The sequence below is a fragment of the Tenrec ecaudatus genome, chromosome 17 (genome assembly GCF_050624435.1).
Source record: "Tenrec ecaudatus isolate mTenEca1 chromosome 17, mTenEca1.hap1, whole genome shotgun sequence".
In the NCBI taxonomy this organism is placed as follows: domain Eukaryota; kingdom Metazoa; phylum Chordata; class Mammalia; order Afrosoricida; family Tenrecidae; genus Tenrec; species Tenrec ecaudatus.
Window position 1 is genome coordinate 38,748,274 of NC_134546.1, and position 26,606 is coordinate 38,774,879.

A 26,606-nucleotide genomic window follows, 5' to 3' on the forward strand; every position below is an offset into this window, starting at 1 on the left:
CCTGTAGAGGTCTCTGTGGACCGAGTGGAGGCCCCAGCTTGGGGGAGGTAGCTCGAGGGCTGCCTAACAGGGAGATTCGCATTCCTTGGTTTGAGTGCCAGGAAAGAGGAGCTCTCAAACTGGTCAGCAGAGTGTCAGAAGCATGGGCAGCAGAAGAGGGATTGAAGATGGATTCTTGCCCTCCCACGCTCCCCACCCCCTACTGCCCCCAGTGGGTTCGACAGTGACCTGATTATCTGACTTTTCTGACCTGCCCTTTGTTATCCAAAGACCTCCCTGGCGACTCTGACTCTCCCGTGGCCCACCCTAGTCTATGGGCCACCAACTCCTCTATCTACTTCTAGGGCCATGTTGCTCCTTAGCATCCCCTCCGCCTTCCTGCTGGCCTTCCACATCCTGTCCCTCCTCCTCCGATCAGAGCTCTTGTGGCCAGGTCCAGCCTCACATACTTTCTACTGTCACAGCTTGTGGCCTTTACAACCTACAGGCACTCCTCGCTGAGAGCTCAGTGCCACTCTCAGGAAGCTCCCAGAGGCAGGGATAGTGGCTCCATGTCTCCCTCTGTTGCAAATAGCCCCTGCATGGAAGAGGGATGAGTGAATCTTCGGGAGGAGTAGAGAAAGAACACTATTAACCTGTTAACTGGGGAGGGGCTGGGAAGAGGCGAGGGGAGACTTTCTTCCCAGAGTGCGCAATGTTCTCATCCGGGAACATGCTAAGAAACTCTGGGAGACTTATGGCTGTTCCTGTGGCTTTTGGTGGCATCTCCACAGAAGATGGGAGTGTCGCTCCCTGGATGAGCTGGAGCACTGTGAGCGGGAGGGACAGGGAGGCAGGGAGCGCTCACACCGTGCCTGGGAACCCAATCCCAAATGGTGCACAGGTGATCATGCAAACACACCTTCCAGCTCCTGAAGGAAGACTGAGGGGAGAGGGGGTCTCTGAGGGTCTTGTTAGGGCTCCCCTGTTTTAGGAAATGGAGAAGAGATTATGGGATGAGATGGACAGAGATGACCGATCCTGTGAGTTTTTGCACCCCTGCCCCCACAACCCCCACCCCTATTTTGGAATACTTTAAATGCCAGGCACCAGAAGCCCTGGCATCCAATTGAGATTAGTAAGGCCGATCTTAGGGTACTTACTGTCAGCCCGTGATCCAGCTGAATTTCCAATTAAAAGGCTAAACAGATACCGCTTTTCTTAAAATTGCATTTCTGAAATGAACTAGTAAACACAGGCACTTAAGATCATATTCTGTACACGAAAAGAATTCTCTGATCACTATCTCTTCTGTCCGGGACTTTTTCTTTTTCTTCATGCTGAATGTCAGATGGCAGTTCAGGGAGGTGGGGGTTCTGTTCTGTCTCCTCCTTCCTGGACTAAATCACCTTGGTGGTGATAAAAAAACAAACAAACAATGCCACCAGTCACATGTTAGAATTTTCCAAGATTAACGACCTGTTTGTTGGAAATACCTTTTTTGATAACACAAAGAGCAACGATCCACATAGACTTCACCAGATAGAATGCACAGGAATCCTATTAACTCCATCTATGGAAAGAGAAAGGAGCCCTGGTGGTGTAGTGGTTATGCGTCAGGCTGCGATCCACATGGTCAGCAGTTCAAAACCACGAGCAACCTGAGCTTTCTACTTCCATAAACAGTGACAGTCTCAGAAACCGCAGGAGTCACTGTGAGTCAGCATCGCCTCAGTGGCAATGAGTTTAGAGGGTGGGATGGAAAGAGATAATGGAGAAGTTTCATACCATCACTCAGAACAGTGCCAGCGGCTGACTGTGAAACAGATCATCACTTGCTCATGTTCAACTTCAAGTTGAAGCAGAGAGAAAATTAAAGCCAGTCTGCATGTGCCAAAGTATGACCTTGAGTATATTCCACCCAACTTTAGATGATATCTCAAAAGTGTTTTGACACATTGAACAGCAGTGCCTTAAGACCAGATGAGTTGTGATATCCCAGCTGATGGGATAACATCAAGAACAGCATACATTAAGAAAGCAGAGCGAGACAAAAATAGATGATAGAAGGGACTCTGAAGCTTGCTCTTGAACCTAGATTGCTCCAAAGCACATGAAAGACACCACGAAGTCAGCGAATGATACGGAAGACTTCAGAGTGTGCCTCAAGAAGACAGAGTAAACTCTAACATCATGCATGAAGACCTGGAGTTGAAAGCCAAAAGGGAAGAACAGATAGGCATCTCTCTAACGGAAAGAAATGAAAAAATTCAAGGCTTGAATTTCAATTTTTAAAGGTTTCTATGGGCAAAATAGTGAACCGTGCAGGAAATGTCAGGGAGAAGAAGCAAAAGATGGCAGGAAACACAGTCACAGTGCCAAAAAGAACTAGTTGACATCCAGCCATTTCAAGAGTTGGCAGGTGATCAAGAGCTGGTTGTACTGAAGGAAGAAGTCCATGCTATGCAGAAGGCACTTGAAAAAAACAAGGCTCCAGGAATTGACCAACGGAGATGTTTCAGCAAACTGAAGCAGTGCTCAAAGTGCTCACTGGTCTAGGCCAAGAAATTTGAAAGATAGTGATCAGACAAGCAGACTGAAGGAGATCTATATTGTGCCCATTCCAAATAAAGATGCCCCAAGAGAAGGTAGAAATTATTGAACAATATCATTAATAACACACATGAGCAAAATTTTGCCGAAGATAATCCAAAAGTGGTTGTAGCAGGGCATTGACAGAAAACTGCCAGAAATCCTACCTGGATTCAGAAGAGGACATGGAATGAAGGCTATTATTACTGATGTCAGAGAGCCCGTGACTGAAGCAGGTAATCGCAGACAGATGCTTACCTGTGTTTTACTGACTATGCAAAGGCTGTATTGACATTTGACGGTGTGGATTATTGACACCATTTCAAGGAATGGGAATTCCAGAACACTTGATTGGGCTCATGTGGAACATGTGTTTAGACCAAGAGGCAGTCTTTGGAGTGGACCAAGCGGGTGCTGTAGATCTAGTAATGAGGAAGGTCGCCCACATGAAGAAGAAGAGGCATCAGGAGTAGAGGAAGGCTCCTTAACAGCTTACAATGTGCAGTTGACACTACCTCGCTCACTGAAAGCAAAGAAGACTTGACGCACTTGCTGATGAAGACCAAAGACGCAACCTCCAGTATGGATTGCAACTTAAGAACCCCCAAATCCTCAAAACTGAACCAAGAGACAGCATCGTGATAAATGGAGAAAAGACTGACATCAAAGATTTCATTTCACTTGGATCCACCGTTAGTACCCAGGGAAGTGACTCACTGCCATCAAGTTAGTACTGACTCATCGTGACCTTATAGGACAGGGGAGAATTGCCCCTGGGAGGTTCCCAGACGGTAAGTGTTTATGGAAGCACAAAGTCCCGTCTTTCTCCCAAGGAACAGCTGGTGGTTTTGAACCGAGGACCTTGTGGATTGCCACCCAATGCGTAGGTAACCACAACACCACCAGGGCTCCTCCCCCACTCGTGGAAGCAGCAGCCAAGAAATCAAACAACGTATGACACTGGACAAATCGGCAAAAGACCTCTCGAAAGTGTGAAAAATCAAAGCCATTACCTTGAGGGCTGAGGTCAGCCTGACCCTGGCCACTGTATTTTCAGTTACCTCGTATGCACACGTAAGCTGGACGTGAACATGGAAGACAAAAGAAGAGCCCACACCCCGGTGTGGTGTGGGGGCAGAACATTGAGTACATGGCGTATACCAAAAGAGCCAACACACGTGGCTTGGAAGAGTGTTTCTTAGCAGCGAGGGTGGAAAGACTCTTGCCTTGGACTGCTAACACGTCCTCAGGAGGAGGGACCAGGCCCCGCAGAAAGATAAGCTGCTTGGTACAGCCGACAGCCAGGGAAGGAGAGAGAGGAAGACTTCGGCAGTAGGCTCAAACGGGAACCGGGCAGCGTCTCTCTGCTGTGGACAGGGTCGCTGTGAATTGACATCACCTCAGGCAGCCCCCTAACAACCTTCTTGAATCTGCCTGGCACTGGCCCCTGAGGCGGTTCACCCCTGTTTCCTCGTGACAGTGATTATTTTGGGGCACCGAACGTATTTTCTCCTTTCCTTCCCTTCTTGGTGGCTTTCTGAGGAGCAGTCATTTTGGTATCTCCACGCAGGCTGAAAGGTTAAGCCTTGTTCTTTGTGGTGGAGGAGGAGGAGGAGGAGGAGAAGGAGGTGGTAGTGGTGAATAGAGAGATGGGGGGGCATGACCTCTACTCTGACCTCCTCTGCAGCCCCAGGCCCCTTTGCTGCACAAGAAGATGATCCTCTTACCTCCCTGCTCAAGAAAGAGCTTGATTCCCCTCTGCTCTGTGCTCCCCCTCCCTCCTTTTTGCAGGCAAGACTTGAAGGGATATCTGGAGATGACGTGGAAGGCTGGACCTCAGGGGTGGCATCTTAATGACTTGACTTGGCGGGTGTTAGAACAGCCCCATTCAGTGTGAGTTCACTCCCTGTGCAGTTGGCCGGCTCAGCCTCTGCCCATAGATGTTCTCTTGTTCACGCTGCATGAGGAAATGGAGATTTCCAAGTGAGAACCAGCCGTCCCAACTCTTTAACTCTTCCCTGAAGGGACTGGGAGTTGCAGAGAGCTGAGTCAAATCCTGCCCCTGAGAAGGGAGAACGACCCCAGCCGGAGAGGGGACAAAGGCAGATGTGACCACTTCCTTGGTCCTCCCTGCGGGGGACCAGAAAAGCGTGAAGGGTTTGCTTGGATCATCCTCACTGTCCGTTGGCAAATATTGATCCTGTGTGGCTGCCCCGTGAGAACTACACAGAGGTAGAAGGTGGTCTCTGCTTCTGCTCCAGGGTCCTTACAAATCCAGTCATAGCCAAACTGGTTTGTACCACTTTGTGTTGCCTGCGGTCCTTGAGTGGCACTCGGCCACTAATCCAAAGGTTGGCGGTTCATAACCATGCAGCAATGCCATGAAGAAAAGCCGGGAGCCCTGTGTTTGTGAAGCTTACAGCCCCCCGGCCCCTGGTGAGCAGTTCTGTGGTGTAATAGCCGGGCTCACCATGAGTCATTGTCAACTCGACTGTAGCAGGCTGTTAGTTTTCGTTTTGGTCCCACTTGTGTTTTAGAGGACACCAAGCATGGGCAACAGACAGACAGAAACACACACACACACAAACACACATAAATGATGAAAACTAAAAAAAAAAAACAAACCCCAAAACCATCAAACACAATGATGGATCCTTTCCATCAAGAATTAATGGCTTCAAAGACAAAAGCTACCAAAGCGAAATAAATGGAGGGAAACAGGCAAACAAAGAAGACAGCTATAGGCTAGGGGATGGTAAGAGCAGATCAGGCTGTAGAGCTAAGCTGGGCAGGGTAGAGTCTCTAAGGTGGGATGTGGAGGGGAAGTGGAGGCCCTCACACCAGGGTGTGTGGAAGAGCTCCTAGAGTCCAGGAGAACTGTGAGTCTCACGGACCCCCCCCACCTCCCCACCTGCCCCACCCCAGCAGAGGCCTCTGCAGAGGCTTTCAGACAGATTCCTTATGCTAGCTCCCAGGGGCCTGTACCCATCCTCTGCCTGTTTCAGGGTCCTCTTCTGCCTCTAGTGGCATCTGCTGTGAGATAAGACTCTGCTGGCTCGAGTGGGGAGCCCATATGAAAGGCCCACACCGCCAGCCCTCAACCTTCCTTCCACCCTCTGGCTGATGCAGATAGAAATGGACCCAAGATGGGGCATCCTTAGCTAAAGGAGTCAGTGCAGAGTCTACATCCTTGGCCCTGTAAGGAGAGATCTTGGTAGCCCAGTGGGAGGGTAGTGTCCTGGAGAGAGCACTTGTTGGGAGCGAGGTTCACAGGTAGCCTCTACCCTTTCTGGGCATTAATGGCCCTCCTCTGTAAAATGGGCTGATAGTGCCTGCTCTTTGTAGCCCACTCAGTGTGTGTATAGACTAAAGCCATCTTGTATGTGTAACTGCTTTGTAAACGAATGGGTGATACAAATGTATCAACCTAAGGCGGACTATGAAGAGTGCAGGCTTGGGCTTGTTGAAGCTCAACACATTGAAGGCGTCTGCACTGCTGCTCGGGAGCACGCAGTTTTCCCCAGCTGCCTTAGGGAGTCCACGCGTCGTCCTCATCCCTCATCGGCCGCCGATGACGTAAGGAGCTGGGTTAATCTGGAGCCCCAGATGGTCTGTACCTGTGCGGCTGCTCAGTAATTGAATTAGCTGCTCTCTTCCCTAAGGCAGCCCAGAGCAGAGAAAGCTACCTGATAAGCATCTCCAGCCAGTGCCCAGCAGGATGGACCATTAGAGAGCCAGGTTAGGTGGACTCCAGACTTGCTGTCAACTCTGAATCTGGGCCAGACCCTCTGCTCCAGGGCAGCACCATCAGAGTAGGCCAGGGAGCTGCGGAGCATCCCAGAGGAGGTAAGGCCAAGAGGCTATTAAGGTGTCAGCCCCTCTCTGGGATTCCTTCTTCTGGCAGAGCCGAGGTGAAGTCATCCGGTCCAGCTTTTCCAGCCTGCAGGCATGTTCCCCATTCTTTGCACGATTCACTTTTTATTTGTTAGCCTTTCTGATTTGCTGGTCTGTAGCATTAGCCTTAGGAGCCCTGGTGGGGCCATTGGGTTAGGCGTTGGGTTGCTAAGCACAAGGTTAGAGGTTCAAACCCACCAGCTCCTCTGTAGGAGAGGGAAGTGGCTGCCTGTTCCCATAAAGATGTAACAATCTTGGAAACCCTATAAACGGTCACCAAGAATTGGAATGGACTTGACGGCAGTGGGATTTTGTTTTGTTTAATTATTAATCTCATCTCCAGTTGGGCTGTGGTCTCTTTCTGAGTAGAGACCGATGCCCCCCACAGGGAATGTGTATATCAAAGGTATTCCTGGTTTGTTTGTGTGCTTGTTTTTCTATGTCCAGATCTGTTTGATTCCTCTAGTTTCTCCTGAATTTGCCAGTTTAATCTCTTCTATTTTGATAAGTTAATGCTGATGGCGCCACCCCTACCCCCCCAACATAATAGATCCCCCTACTGATCACTGCTGCCTGCAGACAACGCCCAGAGGTGCGCAGAGAGCCGGCCCTGGAACGCTGCCCTCCTCTCCAAGGCTGAGCCCCTCTTGGGGAACTGCCTCCAGAGCCAAAGGCCATTCTTTTGAATGCCTTCAATTGTGGCAAAGCCTTATCTCCCAAGGGCACATTGTGTCTTTCCAACAACTGGGAGCCATCCACAGCCAAGTCTGGTGACTAACGCGCGTGGGTAAGCTGGATAATATTGTTGGAGGTTGAAAATGAAACGCGCTCTATGAAGTGTGATGATTCATTTTCTTGCGCGGCTCTGAAACCCATCTAAAATCGAGACTTAGCGCAATGGCTACCTCCTTCCGAGAGGGGTGTTTTGAGGAGTTTTGTTTAAATGTAGTGTCTCGTTCAACTCTGTCTCATTACTTTCATCACCTGGGGCAGTGAGGGTCACGTTCGCTCCTAGAAAAATCGAAGGTGGACACAGTGCATGGTAGAGGCAGAGAAAACAATTGGGTTTTAGAAGGGGTCCTTACAGGTGTGACCTTGAGCCTAGAAACCTGGGTATTCTCAGCCTCCCACCTTCCCCTCTTCCCATCCACACTGATGGATGCTGGCTGCCCTGGAGCATTCGGAGCTGACAGCGGCATCTGGAATCTGCCCGGTCGTCTGGCGGTCTTTATAGGAGTGGCAGAAGGTTGAAGCAGCACTGACTACTAGCTAAGAGGTTGGAGGTCACAACCCACCCAGATGCACCTCAGAAGTCAGGCGTGCATGGTGATCTGTTTTCAAAAGGTTTCCAACGGTCTCAGTCTTGAAGACCCCGTGGGGCAGCTCTGTTCCACACCCTCAGTCACCACCCATAGGAATGGGCTCGGCGGCCGCTCACAATAACCATCGGGTGGTTTCGAGGCAGGCTGCAGTTTGCACTGCATCCAGAGGTGCCTTGGAAGAGAAGTCTGGTGATCTGCTTCCGAAAAAACACAGCCACTCAAATCTGTGCAACACAGTTTTGTCCAGTGCTCCCAAGGCTGCGACAGTTGCCACTGGCACTGCCCTGCACAAAGGGAAAGGAGAGCGCTGTGTAACCCATGCGATGGTCGGATGACCTGGTCCAGGAGGCACGCGGTCATCATCAGTGTGCTCTGCCTGCAACATCTCTGAAAAAGGCAGTAGCACAATCACTGGCACCTCCATGATTATGTCATTCCAATCGCCCACCTGTGCCCCACCTAAAGGCCTTTTTGAAAAATGTTGAGCCAACTCCACCGGAACAGTGCTGCTCTGTCTCAGCCCAGGCTGCACATCAGCTGCTGACACCAGCCTCAGGCAGCACAGACAGCTTCTCAGAGCTCCTCTGGTGAGGCCACTGAGCAGCCACAGCCGAGAACCACAAATGTTGGTGCCTTTCTGGCTCAGCCAGAGGAGCCCTGGTGGCATGGCAGTTATGCCTCGGGTTGCTAAGCACAAGGTCAGCAGCTCAAAGACGCCCAGCTGTTCAGAGGAAGAAAGGGCAGGCTTTCTGCTCCCACAGTCTCTGAAACCCACAGGGATAGTTCCACCCTGCCCCGGGAGGTTGCCTTGAGTGTGACTCTACTTGGTGGCTTCTTCTGCCATCTGCAGCCTTAAGCTGGGCATGCCTCACGCACCAGGCTGCCCTTGTCAATAGCCACCCTGCCTCACTGGAGGGTCACTAGCGCTCTGCCAACTGCTTTTGACCTTCACTCCCTCCACCACAGCCTCCCATGAACTGTTACCTGCCCAGCATTTCACCACCACGAAGTAGACTGCCCCAAGTTGGCGTCATTGATTCTGGTCTCTCCTCTAGACCTGCTGAAATCCATTCTGCAGCTACGCCATCGAACCTTCGGCCCTGCTCATTTGCTGGCATTAGGCAAGTGAGTCCTAATCATTCTAAAAGTCATGAGCTGAAGCTAACTCAGTGACCAACCCCAGTGGTGCAGCTGGTGACACCGTCCAGGCCTGCTCTGAGCCGTGATCATCCGAAAGCCCAGGCTCACCTTGGCCAAGAGTAGAGTGGTTAGACTACGACTGTGAGACGAGATACTTCATCTCGGCTGGGACCCAAAAGTGACAAGGAAGAAAAACCTGGCCATCTCCTTCTGAAAGTCAGCCAACAAAAACCTGGTGAATCGCAAGAGTTTGATCACGTTGTGCCAGGCAGTGTGTGTGTGTGTGTGTGTGTGTGTGTGTTGACTGCAGCTAACAAGAACAACAACATTTGGTTCTTAATCCTACTTCTAACGTACCAGGTCTTTTCCTAAGGTGAGCAAGAGTTCATTTAAGGACAAGCCCCTCCCTGTGGAACCTTGATGTCACTTTGTCTCCCCACCCCCTCAAATCTTAGACCTCCTCTTCTTCCCATTGTGCATGTGAACGCCCAGTCTGTGGGAACGTAGCTAACGAAGCACAGGCACTTCAAAGGCGAACGGTAAACGTTTGTTTCCTCGCTGCCAAGGGGAAAACCTTTGATTTTGGAGAACTGCTTGTTTGAGACAGTGGCTCTTAGTTTTGCAAGCGACTTAATCATTCCAAATCTCCACACCGTCATCAATGCAATGGGGCTAATCGATTCTCCCTCTCAGTGCTGGTGTGCGAATCAGACAAGATAACAGCTATTTAGAAGCCACTTCTGGTCCCCTAAGCACTGGCAGGGTTTAGGTCTTGGGCCTTCTAGGTTTAGCTCAGGCTCCGCCTTCCTGACCAGCCTGTCCGGACCTTGTTGCTCAGACCATTATGTTGCTTATCATGATCCCTTGTCCTGTGTCTTGCCTGTTCTATTATTTGGACGGCTAATCAGGAGGTCTCCGTGGTCGGCTCTCCTTAACTAGACTGCAGACACCTTCAGGACAAAGGTTGTGAGCTCTGCCCTTTCTCCACAGGGCCCAGCATGGGGCTCCACACACACTTTGGGGTGTGGCCCCGGGGACAAGGGCTGTGTGGAAGTAGGCCCACCACCGGGGCCCAGGAGAAGGAACTTGGACTGTCAAGAAAGCTGGGGAACAACATGAATTTCCGCCCCTTTTCTGAAGATGAGAGGAAGTCAGGATGGGATCTCTATTTAAGGGCAACCAGGGAATTCTCACAGAGCAGAAAGGACAAACGCTGACTTCTGTGTACAAGGGCTACGACTGCCATTTGAAAACCGACTGCAGTTTATGGGCGGCTCGTCCTGGAAGAGAAAGCCAAGTGTGTTGGTTTAGGAAATGGAACCTCTTGGACCTAAGAAGACAAGTTCAGCGGCCTGGCCCAGAGAACTGGTCGGGGACAGCCTGACTGACAGGGCCACCTCCAACCCCAAGACTCCATTTATTTGGTGATGAAGTACAGCTGTTAGGGTCAAAGTCTGAATGTGACTAATGCCGTGATTAGCCAGATAATGGGACCTTTGTGATCAGTTGTCCCTAGCTTTCCTTTGAAGAGGGCTTTTAAGGACTTCTAACCTTGTCACTCTTACCTTATCAAACCCAGGCAAAATAAGGTATCAAGGCACAGAGAGCGTGCTTTCCAATTCAGAATCCCCTATCTGGGTCACAAAGCACCAGCTCGCTCCCTTCCCAGCCCAGGTGCTATTCGCCAAGAGCCTGTGCTACACAGTGTGAGCAACAAGACTATGAGCCTCCCGGTATGGAGAAGTCTTATCTTCACACCGGGTGGGAATGCCCCTTGTTCTTGGGTGTTGCTGGTCAGGTGATGGCCAACTTTTGTGTGCTGCTCCAAAAATCGTCAATAGACAGGCCTCTCCTGACTCTGTCAGAGTTATACTAGCCTGGCCCTAGAGTGCAAGGTTAAGAACAAGGCCCCTCAAGTGCAGGTGATGGCTTTGCCACTAAGACCCTGTGAGCGGCTGTCTTTCTTTTTGGAAGTACAAAGACTAAGAGGCTGCTCTTCCTTTGTTCCCTGCTAAAGTCGCCTCCCTCCCCCCACAATTATATGGTGAAAAGAGCATTGGCCTAGGATGAGAAGTGTACTGCTCCTAGATCTAGCTAGGCCCCTAGTTAAGCTGGCACGCTTTTGACAAGCAGTTAACCTGGTTGGGCCTCCGTTTACAGATCTACGGAAAGGGGGTACAAGGACACACGTGCCTGCCGGGTCAACCTCGTCGAGTCAGGTCATGAGGATGAAATTAGAGAGCACCCACGTGTCGTGTGATTTCCTGTAGCTACGATACATCCTCCGAGGACATATGTAGACATTGGCAATGTGACATTTGGCCCATCCCCATGTTATGTCTGATCGGTTCCCACGTCTGTCAACTGCGCCAATGAGATCTACCCTATTGTGCTATTCAGAGGTTCGTAATGAGACCTCGTGCGTTAAGTTCTTCTTGCAGCAATCAGCACAGGTGTAGATGCCAATGAGTGGGGGAGGGGAGGCTTCTGTCCATGCGTGTTAGTTGCAATGCTGGCAAAGACACCCATGCCAAGCCATGGGATGTGCAATGTTGGTGTCCTGACCCCTGCTCATGCTCCCTTCCTGCTCCAGATTGCCCTCCAACCAACAACGGTCGCTGTTGTTCCATAATCAGGGGTCAGGAAGAAAATGCAAATGGAAGGTGAGAATACACAAGCTGGCACTCAAGGTTAAAGGTCCTGCAGCCAAATTTCCCTAAGGGCAACTCCTGAGAGGGTGGGGGATCAACATATAGAACCCAGGCTGCTGGGAGAGAAAATGGAGCGGGGATTCGATGAAGGAAAGAAAAGAGAGGTGGAGTAAACCAAACCGTTTTGCCCACTTTACAATCTTTCTGAAGGTTCTTCCTGATGACCAACAGCTGTTGGAAAATTCTTCCTGCAGCCTGAGTATAGGATACTCCGTCCATCCAGGGAGCTGAGTGTTCTGTTTTTACAAGGAAGCACTGGAGAACATTAGATCCTGCACTTGCCACTCCGGGAGAAGGATGAGGATTTCTACTCCCATAAGCAGTTACACTCTCGGAAACCCACAAGGGGCTTGTTGTGAATCGGCTTCAACTCAATGGCAGTGATCTGGTTTTAGGATTTGCTGATGTCTTAGAAATCTAGTGCTATTATAACAGAAATACCATAAGCAGATAGCTTCAACAAATACAAAGTTATCTTCTCTCACAGTTTAGGAGGCTAGAAGCACAAACTCAGTGCCAACTCTTGGGGAAAATTTCCTCTCTCTGTTGGCTCTGGAGGAAGGTCCTTGTCTCTTTCAACACCTATGTCCCTTGGACAACTCCATAGGTCTTGCCATCAAATTTCCTTTGGGTCTAGCAGATTCTCAGCACAAAAGGACTCTTTCCATCCCTTGTTCTTTTGTGGCAATAGTAAGTTTCCTTTTACTCCTCCCTCCTTTTCATCTCATCAAAGATCAAAGTTGACACCACTCACACCCTGAGGAAAGTCCTCTTACAAGGAATTGGCGCTGTGATCTGAGTATGGATGTTGGTTCCCACCCTAATCTCCTTACAACGGATGGACTAACCATCTCAGATCACGAGAGAGAAGCACGTCATCACACACCTGCCAAGTTAGTTCACCCAACTGCCGAACCACAGAGCATCATGGCCCAGCCAATTGGACACACTTTGCGAGGGGGGGGGCAGCTATAATCTGATCAGTCCATAACAGATGCCTATGAAAAGTCAAAAGGGTACTTCTGCCTCAAGTCTTGAGAGGTCTGAGAGTTGTATCTGAGAGCATTCTGTGGATCCCCAAATACTGGGTTTTCTGTCCAGGTAACAGGCTTTAAAGGCTAAACAAAAGGGTAAGCAGACCCTGTTTTGGAGACCTCAGGAGTAGACAGAGTGAGCTGGGAGCAACTGGTTAGATGGAGACCTTGACAGTCATGGATTACATTGGACACGTGTTTTAATGAAAAGCAAACCTATTTATTCAACAAGCCATATAGGTTATATGTAAAACGACATAAAGAAATACAGATAAGCAAGGTCCCTAAGGGAGAAACATTACCCTTAACCTCACCACCCTCAGGGTGCTACTATGATCATTTTAGAGAGAGGAGTGTATGGGTGGTTCACAGCTTGAATTCTAGAGCCCAGCTGCTTGGATGAAAGCCCCAACTGCCCACTTACCTATTGAGAGACCTCAAGTGGAAGAGCTGGTCTCGATGAGCCTATTTCCTCATGTGTTAGTCTGGGTACTTCAGAGAAACAAATCCACAGAAAGTTATGGATAAGAGAGAGTTTTATATAAAGGTTAAGTGCATATCAAGAAAACATCCCAACCCAGTGCTGCCCAGCCCACAAGTCCAACATTAACCTGTATGTCTGACACCAATCCACAAAGTCCTCCTCCATCTCACAAAACACACACAATGATGCCGACTGCAGGAGGAAAGCCGAGTCAGTGAATGTGTAAACATCTCAGTGCTGGTAGGGGTCTCTACCATGGGTGCTCCAGCACCCAGGGCAGCATCAGGGTAGGTCCATGTGGCTTCTCCTCAGGGATCTCTTGCAGGAAGTCAACCTTGCCAGCTGAAGCAGAAAACTGGCTAAGGCAGCTGCACCCTGGTCCAACCATCAGAAAGCAAGAGACCTGAGAACTAGATAGGCGAGGCTCACCGAGTCATTTATTCCTCCGCCCTTCAATTAACCCCACATGTGTTTATTGGCTAGGTTGGCACAATTAACTACCTCAACCTACCCCTTGTCAACTTGGCATCTGTACACAATTCTTTAGCTTCACAATTACAATTAAGTAACACCTACTCCTTAATCCTATAATCCTGTGAAGATGTTCCCCCACCTATGAAAGTTTGTAAGCCAACCACTTCATGCCTTTATCCCCCCAATTTTGGGTATCCAATTTATATACTGCCTGCTTACACCAACCCAGTGCTCTGAGGAGACAATCATATTTTTTAACATGAAGACATCTTCATTCCAGTGGGAACCTTGTGAAGTCTGCATCCATAAGCAAAGTCAAATCCCGACTGGCCATCCATAAAGTCAGCAACAATATGCACCAGTTCACAGGCTCAAACACCTCCATCTGGTCGGGTTCTGGTCAACTCAATGTGGGCTGCCTCACTCAGCTTCCACAGGGCGCCCATTGGTCGCCTTGCCTTTAGCCCATGGGCTCTCACCAATACTCAAGGAGCTAGTAGTTTTTGAACAGCTGATGTGAATAACAGTCTAACATGTAGCCTACTATGTCACCAGGGTCCCTATCATCAATATACTGGTTCTATATTAACAGATGAAAATAAGTTTAAAAAAAAGTTTCACTAATAGGTTTCTAGCTCATACATGCACTGATTTATTCCAAACGAAATGTGATTCAGCACATCTCTGTGATCCGTGAATGTCTGCAGACAGGTCCTCTGGGTCAGACTCCTGTCTTAGTCTCATCAGGATGCCTGCAAAGAAGATTCCATCAAAACAGTGACGTCAGAGGGATGTGCTGGAGCCATTGTATTTCAAAGCAGAGAGGTCAGCTCAGAAGGTTATGGTGACTGCTTAGGGAATTCCAACCGGGATAATCTTGATAGATTTTTCTCAAAGGGCACCGGATATTTTGGGGATGACTTAGGAGGAAATATTAAGAAAATTAACAATCACATTAGGAAGAAGACGGGAAAGTTGTGCTGAGGAATTCTCCCCCTCGCCCCCCCATACCGGCGATGCACTTACTCATCCTTCTAAGGTGGTAAGGGCTGTCCTCTGAGAATGCCCTTGGGACACTTGGCCTCACCCACACCACAGCCCTAAGAGTGTCCCCTCAGACGTCTTGCTGTTTCTCAAACTCGCAGAACATTTAGCCAGACATGGTTTGAGCCCTCAGGGATGTCCAACCATCATGTTCATCTGGTCTCAAGGTAAGAGCATAGTGCTTCCGAGAAGGCTTACCTGCATAGACCTTCACGGAGCGTAAGTCAGAGAACTGTAGCTTCACATCCTGGCATCTTCTTCTTTAATGCAGATATCTCCATTTTGCAGTGATACTGTTTTACCATCCTCATATCGGATAAAGATGATATCATCGTTGTTGTGGTATTTCTAGACCTGTCCTTCTATAATGTGTAAGGATTACCAGTTACATAATGGTATCACAATAGGGTTATACTATATTTTATTTAGGGTTATGCTGTATTTTATACCTTTTTTTTAACTTTCATGATGAATTTCCCATGGACCAATTAAAAACATATATGACCTAGCAGACATCAATTGCTTATAGTTAGGATAAGCCTGGTGCTAATGATTTTATTTAAATTACCTCCTTTAAGCCTCACAATAACTCTGTGGCGTGGGCACTATTTTCAGAATTTTACAGATGAAGAACATGAGGCCGAGCGGTTTCAGTAGGTTAGGTCTACGGAACTAGCAAGCAGAAAAGTTAGAATTCCACCCCAGGCAATCTGACTTCTAAACTTAGCAGGCGTTTGAAGGCCACCTTCACCTTCCTGAGTTTGGACTTGGACTTAGATCCAGGAATCTCTTTAGGGGGTGTCTTGATCAGGGATGTACAGGAAGACCTTGGAAAGCCAGAACCAGAAAAGCGAACGGAAAGACCCTCCCTTCCCTCCCCCGCCACGTGGTAGAAATCCGAGAAGACAGCATCCCGCCAAAGGCGTGAAACTTCCAAGACCCAGAACGCAGTCCCTTGGAGTCCCTTGTCACTGTAGCAGGCTGACTGTGACTAACCCCCCTCTCCGCCCCTTTCAGGAGCACCTCGGAGAGGAGGAAGGAGAAGTCCCGAGATGCTGCCAGGTGCCGGCGAAGCAAGGAGACGGAGGTCTTCTACGAGCTGGCCCACGAGCTGCCCCTGCCTCACAGCGTGAGCGCCCACCTGGACAAGGCCTCCATCATGCGGCTGGCCATCAGCTTCCTGCGCACACACAAGCTCCTGTCCTCAGGTGAGGCCGGCACAGACGCACGTGTGCTCACATGTCGCGACACCTAGGGCGCCCTGTCATCCGAGTCTGAAGTTGGCCAGAAAGGCCTTCTTCCTGAGGAACCCCCCACTCTGCACAACTTCACCCACAGGAACACTGCGACTCCTCCAGGTCAGACTCCTCCTTCCCAGCATTGCCCCAGCCCTCGAACCTGGAAGGATCTAGAAGCTGAAGCAGGGAGGAATTAAGAGCAGCTTTTACTGACTCCCCAGCCCGGTGGTCAGCTGGCATATTGCACACTGGCTTCAGCCCTTAGGAAGGGTTTCACTTCTTATCGCCCCACTTAACCTTCTCCAGAATGGAAGATAATGTTTCCCTCCCCAGCCCCCCTCACTAGCCAGTTTTTCTTATCTATAAAATGGGGCTGAAAACAGACATCATAGGGTATCTGTGAGAATTGACAGAGATCCCCGTGAAGCACCTGTCGGGGGCATCCGTGATGGCAAGCACCCCCCAGTGCCCCAATTCTCACCCACCCTTGTCTCTCCAGGTCACCAAATATCTACCAGCACCCCACTCTTCAAAAAAAGCTCATCTTCTTCAGAAACCATTTCCTGTTAGTCTTGACCACAGAGGTGCCCGGGGAATCCTCCCACTTCAGAAGCTGTACAGAATCCCTGTAGACCAGAGGTTCTCACCCTTCCTCATGCCACGGCCCTTTCACACAGTTCCTCATGTGGTGGTGACCCCCCAAACCATAATATTATTTTTGTTGCTATTGCATCACTGTCATTTTGCTACTGTGATGAATTGGGCGGACCCTATGAAAGGGTTGTTCAACTCCCAAAGGGGTTGCGACCCACAGGTTGAGAACCGCTGCTGTAGACGGAAAGTCTTGTGAGAAAGCTGCATGGCATGTGACGCTTATCCCACCCCGCAGGCGTGAAGAAGAAGGTTCTTGGGGGTGGGTTTTCAATCTTCCCAGGTGAGCCTGGTGCCTTGGGGACAGGTTGATGCTGCCGTCCTGTTAGGAACCAGCTATTCTGGGAAAGCCACCCTGAGCAGAGGGAATCCAGTGTGAGGCCTGGAGGCCAGGCCTCCTTGTGCTATTCTGGGCCCCTGTAACACAGGAAGGATATGGGGGGACGACTTTCAGAAACTAGATGGCAACTCAAAGAACCTGAGAGGTGGAGGGCTCAGGACCCCCGAGCTGCACGTGTGCAGGGGGCGATTGTGCCGAGTGTCAGAAGGAGCAGGCAGGAGTGGGGGCCTGGGGGCCGAGGGCCTCGCCAAGTGCTATAAATACTTTCCACAAAACAAAGCGCAGCAGAGCCCTAGTCGTGGATGATCATGAAAGCCAGGCGCGGTGGACTGGCTGCAGGGAGGAAGCCATCGTGCCACGCGGGTGCCTCCTTCTACACACACGGCGGCTCGTCTGCCTGCACAGGTGAAGGCCGTGGCCAGTCCTGCGTTGGCATCACCTTTGCACATACACGGACTAGACCGCTGCCGGCTCAGGAGTAGCTGTAGGGAGACCCCTTCTCCACAAGGAGAGAATGGCCTCCTCCTCCACCTCCCCGCTAGACGATTTGAAATGCTGTTCCTTTTCAGGGAGCGGTTGCGTTGCTCTCCAATCTCCACTCTCTTCGCCCCAGAAAGGGGTACAAGGAAACCTAGGAGAGCCGCTGCTAGACAGGACAGCCTGGCTTTCCTGGGTCACGCACATTGTCCGCTGTGGCCGGGGTGCATTCCCACCACTGTTCTGTCGCCCTCTCAGCAGAGACCAGCTGCGTGTTCCTTCTCAGCTTCCTCTGTAGCCGGGGCCTGACTTTCGCAGGTTTCTGCTGTAATACATCAACCCAGGGCCACTATGTTTGAAGCCCCTGAGCCTGTCAGGTGGCCCTCCTTCTTGATCAAAAGGGGAAGTCAAGGTCACCCATGTAGCACGTGGTGGTTCTGCATCTGGAATTCAGGTCCCCATGAATCTCTATGGCTGGAAAAGGCAGGAATGAGGGGGCAGGAACTTATCACAACCCTGGCCGGGCAAAGGGTATCGAGGCTCGGATGGGGCAAGGAGAAAAAGGCAAGAGTGGGGGGGGGGCGGGCACTTGTCCTGAGTGATGTCTGGGGAAGACGTCTGCGGTGCTCTTTCTGCCCTTTGCGTGCAAAGCCCTGTGGCCCACCTGGGAGCCTGGTCATCTTTCTCAGTGGTCCAGAGATGGGCTTGGAGAGGGGCTGAGCTGAAGGCCGGGTCCTCTGAGCATGTCCCGTGCCAGCATGCTGGTGGGAGCCCCGTGGGCGAGGCATGCCAAGGGAGGGCGGACTCGTCATAGCTGGATATGCCCGTCCCAATTCAGGAGCTGTTGTAAGTTACGGACGCAAACAACCTGCCCTCTACAGTATGTCAGCTCTGGCCGCCTCTGGCAGGAGGGAAACTGATGGGCAAGGATAAAAAGTTTCTACATTTAACCATCTGGCCTGGTGTCCTTGAAGGCTTTTTATTTTGTTTTTCTTCTTCTTCCCATAAATGCCTTGCAGGAGGAGGGGCGGGAACTCTGTGCAGGGGAGGAGAAGGTGGCTCCTCAGCCTCCTCTTTCTTCTGACTTCCCTGCCCAGCTGCTCCTGGTGCTGGCCCTGGGACAGGCATTTCTTGGAAACGGCTTTCAGGAATCATGGTAGATGGAATCTCTCTTTCTCTCTCTCTTCTTTTCTCACCCCATTTTGCTTTTGTGGATTGTCAGGCCACTTCCCTTTCTCTGTAACCTTTAAAGATGTCACTGCTGTTTCTGGGCCATAGTTTCCTGATGGCCCAAAAGAAGTGAGTACTTAATCTGGCCTTGTTCTTCTGGCACGGAGATAGCGGGATCCAGAGAGCCCTCTCTCATTGCCGGCCACACATAGCAAGTTACAGTTTAACATAAAAATCATTGATAGCAAGTAAATGCGTTTATGAGAAGAGTGGGTGTCTGGGCTGTTGGAGGTACCGTGTGCAAGAAACCCCAGAACAAAACCCGTACTGGTCTCGCTTACCCACCATCCAGCAAACTCTGATCAAGACAGAGTTGCTGAGCTTGTCCAGGACCCAGGCGACCACAAATTCATTATCTAAGCCTTTCTGACCAAGGTGAGCTTTTTTTAAAAATTATTTTATTAGGGGCTCATACAACTCTTATCACAATCCATTGTGTAAAGCACATTTGTACATTCTTTACCCTAATCATTCTGAAAACATTTGCTCTCCACCTAAGCCCCTGGCATCAGGTCCTCTTTTTTCCCTTCCCTCCCCACTCCCCCCTCCCTCATGAACCCTTGATAATTTATAAATTATTATTTTGTCATATCTTGCCCTGTCCAACGTCTCTCTTCACCCACATTTCTGTTGTCCGTCCCCCAGGGAGGAGGTCACATGTATATCCTTGTAATTGGTTCTCCCTTTCCAACCCACCCTCCCTCTACCCTCCCAGTCGCCACTCACACACCCCTGGTCCTGAAGGGATCCAAGGTGAGCTTTCTGATAGGAAATAGCCTGTCGCATACCTCAGAGTTGAAAAGGCTAAAAAAAAGTGGGGGGTGGGGGCAGGTTTTGCTGTAGACAAACCTTGCTTCTTTACTTAGTAACACATTTCCCTTTGATTTTCACAGTAGGCTGTTCTGTGTGGGAATGTTGGAGAGGAAACCTTGACGCTGAGAAATTCAGGTTGTGGGTCTGGGCAGCTGATTGAGATTGATATCACAGGAAACAAACTGAAACAATGGCTTTATAATAGTAGCTTCCACGAGGCGGTGGCAGGCCCTGAGAACAGAACGCGCTGTGGCGGGAACATCAGTGTCCGGATTGCCTCAAAAGTCACTTTCAAGATGAGCCCCCCCACCACCACCTCTCACCCCCCACTCTCTCGGGAGCTCAGGGTCACTGGTGCACTCCAAGGGCACCCAGCAGCAGCCAATCCGAGGGGGGGAAGGAGGAAGGGAGGGAAGAGGAGGAGGAGGAGGAGAAGGGGGGAGAGGAGGAGGAGGAGAGGGGGAAGGGGGAGGGGGAGGAGGAGGGGGGAAAGGGAGGAGGAGGAGGAGCTAGCACTCGCTCTCAGATTGAGCTTCCAGTCCGCAAGCTGCTGCTCCTCAGTCAAGATTCGCTTTACACCATGCTGGGAATCGCGTGGGGCACAGCCTCTGATTAGAAGGGCCGGCTGACCACTGATGCACTAGCAGGGGCTTGGTGAAGATGTGAGTCTTCCGAGAGATGGAGGTTGCTGGCAGCCTAGCACTGCTATGTGGGGGAGACTAGCGGTCTTAGGGTTTGCTGTGTGAGCTTTCCGCAGAGGAAAGATGGGCCCCAAAAGAGCAAAGCTGTGATTTCAGGTCTGGTCTCTGGTGCCCTTATTCGCCCATGTTCACATTTATTTTCTGAGGCCCTTCCCATACCCCCTCCTCCTCCTTTTTGCCTTTTCCTGCCTCCCCTAACCTCTGCCCCCCCCCACACACACACCACACACACACACACACACACACACACACACACACACTGGACCCACACTCCAAACCAGCACCTTTTCCTGCCCCATTTGGAAACGAGTCAATGAGCTGTCGATTCCAATCCAATGCATGGTGAGCGGGTGGGACAGAGCTGAATGTCCCCAAAGGCTTTCCAAGGCTGTAATCCTGATGGAAGCGGGCTGCCCGTCCCTTCTCCCAGGGAGCTGCCAGTAGGTTCAAACCCCTGACCTTTCAGGTCATTGCCAAGCACGTATCCATTGCACCACCTGGCTCCTCTTAGCTGATCCATCCCAGGGCGTTGAAGGACAGAGCATATGGAATGGGCGATCCTTTCCAGAGACAATGCCCTAGCCCGAAGAATATTCTTTCACCTTAAACAAACCGACAAACAGAAAGTCAGCTCCATCAGTAGGTCTTTGCTGAACCCAGTTCTGTGCTGCATCTTGTGAAGGTCAACACCGAAAGGGTCAGACAGGAAAATGAGATACGTGAAGGACAAAGGAATGGTTCTCTAATGGTGAGCATCCAGGGTCCTTGGGAGGCGAGCCCGATCAGGTTGGACACAGAGCCTGCTAATTGTGGGGTTCGGATGGATGGCTCTTGGTATGTTTAAAAATTAATTTCTCCTTAGCTTAACTGTAAGGAGAATCAACACACCTGGGACTGGGGTCAGTGGTGGGTCTACGAGTCTAGGAGGCAGGGCTGCAAAGGAGGAAGCCGTGCAGGCAAAGTCCTTAAAGGAAAGCCCCTGTAATAATAACAGAACCAGGAAGGCCACACCAGCTTGGTCTTCACAGCCGCTCCCAGCAGCCCTGGGATCTCTCAGGATGTAAACCAAGAGGAAAGGGTCCTGGCGGGATTCTGGGGTAGCCGGCCATCTGAGAGTCAGGACTGGGTCTCAGCCTGGGCTCAAAGACCCGGCCCAGAGGGCTCTGCTCTGCTTGCCCACCCACCCCAGATGTCTAGCTCCTGCTGCCCATGCCCCCCACCCCCCACCCCCCGTGGTGCTGCGTAGAGGAAACCGACAGTGGTCCGGAAGAAGTGCTCTGAAACCTTGGTTCGCATATCCTGGCTGTGGGGAGCCATCAAAGCTGTTTACCAGGCTATTTTCAGCATTAAAGACTCTGGTCTTTAATGCTCCCCCAGGCTGCGCATATACCAGCCCAGCCTTGGGTTCTGGGGGCCCCCTGACTCACTTCTTTGGGGTCCGAACCTGACAGTCCTGGGAAGCAGGCAGCTGTTGCCTCCAAGCCAAGGACTAAAAGACCCAGTGGACAACTTCTCGCTTGCCTGGTGTGGCCTCCGCCCTTTCATCTGCCCCAAGGTTATTCTCAGTTGCTATGGAAGCCGCCTGTCCATAGACCCTTTGAGGACAAGAGACAGCCCTCTAGGTCTGGAGATCCCTGGTGCTGCCTAGCCTGGGCGATGGCACCCTGGTGGCAGCAGCAGACGGTGATCTTGTGTTAGCACACCATAGGAGCCCAAGAGTGGCTCTGTTGTGGTTAGCTGACATCTAGCTTGCCCCTGACTCATGGCTACCTATTGCACACAAGGGGATGAGACCACTGTGATCCCCAATGTTCTCACGGGTGGATGGTCAGAAACAAATCGCCAGGCCTTTCTTCCTAGTCTTCCTTCGCCTGGAAACCCTGCCAAGAGATGTTCACTATCATAGCAACATGCGGCCTCCACCAGTGATGGGTGATGGCCATGTAGGAGGTACATTGGCTGAGAATAAAGCCCCAGTCTCCTGCAGGAAAGGCGAGAATTCCACCCCTGAACTACTCGGAGTGCCTCCTTAGGAGCTGCCTACTGAGTGGGTTTCCCTTCTGCCTTACACTGAGCTGAAGTTGTTGATATGCCAGGGCATATGGCATGCCCGCCTGCATGAAGGAGCAGGGAAGTCAGGGTAGACGGCCCGGGGAAGCGAGGAGAGCTGAGCTCCAGTGGCTTTCACCCTCCCCTCCAAGTGCGATGGCACAGGCTGGCCAGGCGCACTCTGACGCTCCGAGAAGGACAAGTCCGTGCCGCAGCAGAGAGCAGTCCCACCGAGGGAAGGGGCCCCACCCAGACCCTGCTGTCCCTGGGCCCCTGGGAGCGGCCTGCTGGCTTCCTGGCCCTTCAGCCATTGTGCTTCAGTTCCAAGACATTCTGTTTCCATCCTGGCCCTACAGCACCCCCTCATCCTCCCACCCTCCCGGAGGCTGGCTGGCCGGCCACAGTGGCCAATTTCGCCACCTCCTGGAAGCGTGCGTACTGGGCACTGATGGAAACCAGTTTTGACTCTGTTGAAACTGTGAAAAAACAGGAAATTTTTAGCAGAAGTATTTCCTCTGGACCCAGTTAACCCAAACAGGGTTGTCTTAGGAGGACTCTTGATTTTGAAGTCAGTTTTGCCACTGAGATCAAAGCAATTAGAGAGAAAAAGGTCTCTTCTCTGGACCAGAAGCCACAGGACTGGCCTGCTGCTTGCCAGGAGAAAGAGGAGTCGCCTCTCTGACGTCATTTAAACGATGATGAAAACCTCTCCTCACCCAACCTCCAACTTGCCAAAATAGGCAGATACCCCCAGCCTATTAGGTTAGCTCGTGGACCTTGACTTAAGGTGGCGGTTCTCAGGAGTGGGCTGAGGACCGGCAGTACCACCTCGTCTGGGAACTTGATAGAAAGACAGGGTCTTGTCTCTCAACCTCGACCGACTGCTGCACAACCTTTCCCAAGCCGGGGTGCGCAGCCTGTCCAGTCACGCAAGACTCCCCACTGAGTAGGGCCCAGAGCTTGGTTTAATTCTGGTATGAGAGTCCCCCATTTTCCCTCTGCCTGGGGCCCCACGATATGTATAGCCCAGTGCTGGGCCCAGACATGTGTGTTTCAGCCGGCTCACCCTGATGCTTCTGGGCATGCCAAAGTTTGAAGTCCCTGAGTTCAGTCACCGCTTCTAAAGCCCCTGGTTACATGCAGCTGGCAGAGCTGAGGTTTGCAGCGCTATCGCCCACACCTGGAGCGTTGGTCCATTATCAGTTCAGCTGAATGGTTAGTTGGTCAAGAGCAGGTGCATCGACAGAGACCCTGAGCAGGAGTCGAGTGTGGGGACATGTGTGGTACAAGACCTTTCCCATCAGGAATCGTAAACAGAGGGGAAGCTCTCAGGATATGACTCTAACCCCAGTGCTTGGCTCTGAGGGCTGCTCTGGCCCTGAATAGGCGGCACTCTGGCCCTCAGAAACAGCAGCGTCTGGGACTCCAGCACCTTTTCTAAGCCTGTGTCCTGGGAGGTGGTGTTGCCCTGGAAGCCAGCCCCTTGGTAGGGACCTCTCCTGATTTGAATGTGTTTTCCTTGAGGAATGAAAATGGGATGTAGCCCAGAGCATTAACTTGGAGGTTCAAGGAAAAAAAGAGAAAACATAGTTAAACAAGACTGGCGCCATTGCAGAAAGGCCCTTGGCCCCCTTTCCCAGCACCGATTCCTTCATGGCCACCGCTCCTGGATTCCAGCGCACCCTGCATTCCCTGGAATAATCTGAATGGGATAAACGGCGTTTCGTGACCTGAAGGTTCACTTTTATAAGTGGCAAATGATGCTGTCACTTCCTTGTTTTACGAATTGAGCAAGGCATACCTGAGTTGATGCTTGTACTGGAGGGATACAATTTTCTTATAGCAATACATGCATGTTTACAGCTAAATCCTGAGTCAGAGCAACGGGCCCTTGAACTCACGGTCTGTGTTCTCAAGGAAGTGGCTCAGGGCCCGGGCCTGAGAGGTTCGTCTGTCTGGGACGATAGTTGAGTCCTATTTTACAGCTAGCAGAAGTAGACTTGACTGGCTCGGGTTCCTCTAGGTCTAGGTGGATGATCTAGAGGTGAATGTTTTACCAGGTTGCCCCTAGCAACCACCTCTCCAGCCTGCCACCAGTGCAGTTGCCTCTTTACTCTGTTCCGTGTCTCTGGCTTCCACCCTCCAAACCATTCAGCAGGCCACTTCCAGAGTAATCCCCGCTGAATGATGCTCGGAGATGTCACACGTCTGCCCCAAAGCCCTGGCCCTGAGATAGGAGATGCCCCCAGAGTCCCAGCCTGGTCGCTGAGATTGGGGAATGGGCCTACTTCTTCAGCCAGATGGCCTCCTCTAAGTGGCTGGGCAGGGTTTGCTGCTGACTCTACCTTCTCCGACATGCCCAGCCAGAGAAGCCCTGCTCTCTACTAAGTGAAAGCCTGTCTTCCACAAGTTCCCTCGCATCTCTTTCTTGGAAACAGCTGTCTGCGGGAACCTCTTTCTGTGCACTCCTATGCTCCCACCCGTGACTGAGAGCCCTGCCACCGCGGCCACACGTCCCCGCACAGCAAGATGAGGGCTGGGGTAGTGACCTAGACGCCTGGGAACAGGGAAGGAATGTACCCGTGTTGATACTGTTTGTGGCACGTTACATACTTACTCAATCCTCACAAGCCAGCGAGATGGAAGTTAGTATCCTCTGCTAGCTGTGGAGGAAACTGGTGTTTGAAATCAAGGCCAACACGAATCAGGCTTGGAAAGGAATCTGCTTATTGGGTTCTGAAGCCTGTACATTGTTACCAGCGTGGCTTCGGGAGTCAGCTTCCTGGGTTGAAAATGGCTCCGCAAGCTGTAGTCTCAGACTGGGGACTTGGCCTCTGGAAGCCTGGTCGGTAGAATGAGACTGAGAAGAAATGTGAAGATGATATAGCACACTTAGGGCCTGGTCCGCAGCAATTGCTCAACATACATTAGCACAGTGGTTCTCAACCTGTGGGTCATGACCCCTTTGGGGGTCGAACGACCCTTTCACAGGGGTCGCCCGATTCATCACAGTAGCAAAATGACAGTGATGAAGTAGCCAACGAAAATAAATTTATGGTTGGGGGTCACCACCACATGAGGAAGTGCATTAAAGGGTCTCGGAATGAGGAAGGTTGAGCGGTTGAGCGCAACTGCTCTATGCGTGGTGCTTGGTACGTGGCCGGTATGTGGGTCTCGGCAGCGTGCATTTCCAGATAAGGCCATTGGTGCCTCTGCGCCCTCCCCAGAGGCCATCCACCTGTGCCAGTCACATCCGCCCTAAAGCCCTATTCTCACGAGTCCTTCAACATCCCCCCCCCGCCCCTCTTTCCAGTGTGCTCAGAAAACGAGTCTGAAGCAGAGGCTGACCAGCAGATGGACAACCTGTACCTGAAAGCCTTGGAGGGCTTCCTTGCCGTGGTGACCCAAGATGGCGACATGATCTTTCTGTCGGAAAACATCAGCAAGTTCATGGGACTCACACAGGTGACAACTTCCTTGGTCTCTTCCTGAAAGGGGAAAGCGTTTCCATCGGTGGGCAGGAATTAGGGACCTCTCTCTGCTTCTGCCCACTCCGACCCTCCCTGGTCTCGGGCACGACTCACTGTTCTGCTTTGGAAATGGCTTTGGCATTGCTTACGGCCCTCCTGGGGGTAAGCTGACTCGATGAACCGGCCAGCCTTTGTGAAGCAGCTCACGCGGTCATCAGAGGGCATGCCTCTTGTCCATTCTTCGTGAGCCCAGAGACTAGATCCGGACTAGGAGGCGGCCTGTTCCAGAGGCGCCCTTTCCCCCGTTCTGGAATGTGATGCCATTTCCTCCTCCTGGAGTCCGCTACTTCAGCGTCAGGAATAACCGAGCCCGACCTTGCTTTTGAAATAGGTGGAGCTAACGGGACACAGTATCTTTGACTTCACTCACCCGTGTGACCATGAAGAGATCCGTGAGAACCTGAGTCTCAAAAATGGTAAAGTAGTCCACCCTGCGTGCTTCCGTCCCCCGTCGCCCCTGGGGGGAGTGCTGCATTCTGTTTGCCCATCAGCCCCTGGCCTTCACGATCCAGGAAGACCGACACTCATAAAAAGCCCCGCAGGGCTCTGTAGAGACACGTAGGCTGCCAGCTGTGGTTGGCGCACCGGGAGAAGCCAGCACTCAGCCTTTATCTGCGGCTGAGTCTTCGAAATGCCTCATATCCCAATCCGAGGCCACTCCTTTGGGTTAGGCCATGGTCTCTGTGAGGCTTGAGCAAGCAAGAATCTAGCACCTCTGCTATGTGACCCCCTCAGACGGACACACTTCTTTCTGCCAGTGCCCCCTGGGAACAGCTGCAGTGGCCTGTTGCTAGGTTACAAACCGCCTCAAAGTGCAGTGGCTTCAACAAGCAATCATTTTCGTGTCTCTCACTTTCGATGGGCAGTTCTTTTGTTCCATGTCACCCGGGCAGCACGTATCTG

General features: G+C 51.3%; 1 protein-coding gene across 2 annotated transcripts in view; it reads left to right on the plus strand.

The window, feature by feature from the left end:
• EPAS1 (endothelial PAS domain protein 1) overlaps nucleotides 1–26,606 on the plus strand; it is a 97,154-nt gene that overhangs the window by 37,961 nt on the left and 32,587 nt on the right. For both annotated transcript variants that reach the window (XM_075535925.1, XM_075535924.1), the window contains exons 2-4: nucleotides 15,692–15,882; nucleotides 25,487–25,638; nucleotides 26,035–26,119. In XM_075535925.1, coding sequence (XP_075392040.1) covers nucleotides 15,692–15,882; nucleotides 25,487–25,638; nucleotides 26,035–26,119 — 428 coding nt within the window. The remainder of the gene's footprint in view (nucleotides 1–15,691; nucleotides 15,883–25,486; nucleotides 25,639–26,034; nucleotides 26,120–26,606) is intronic.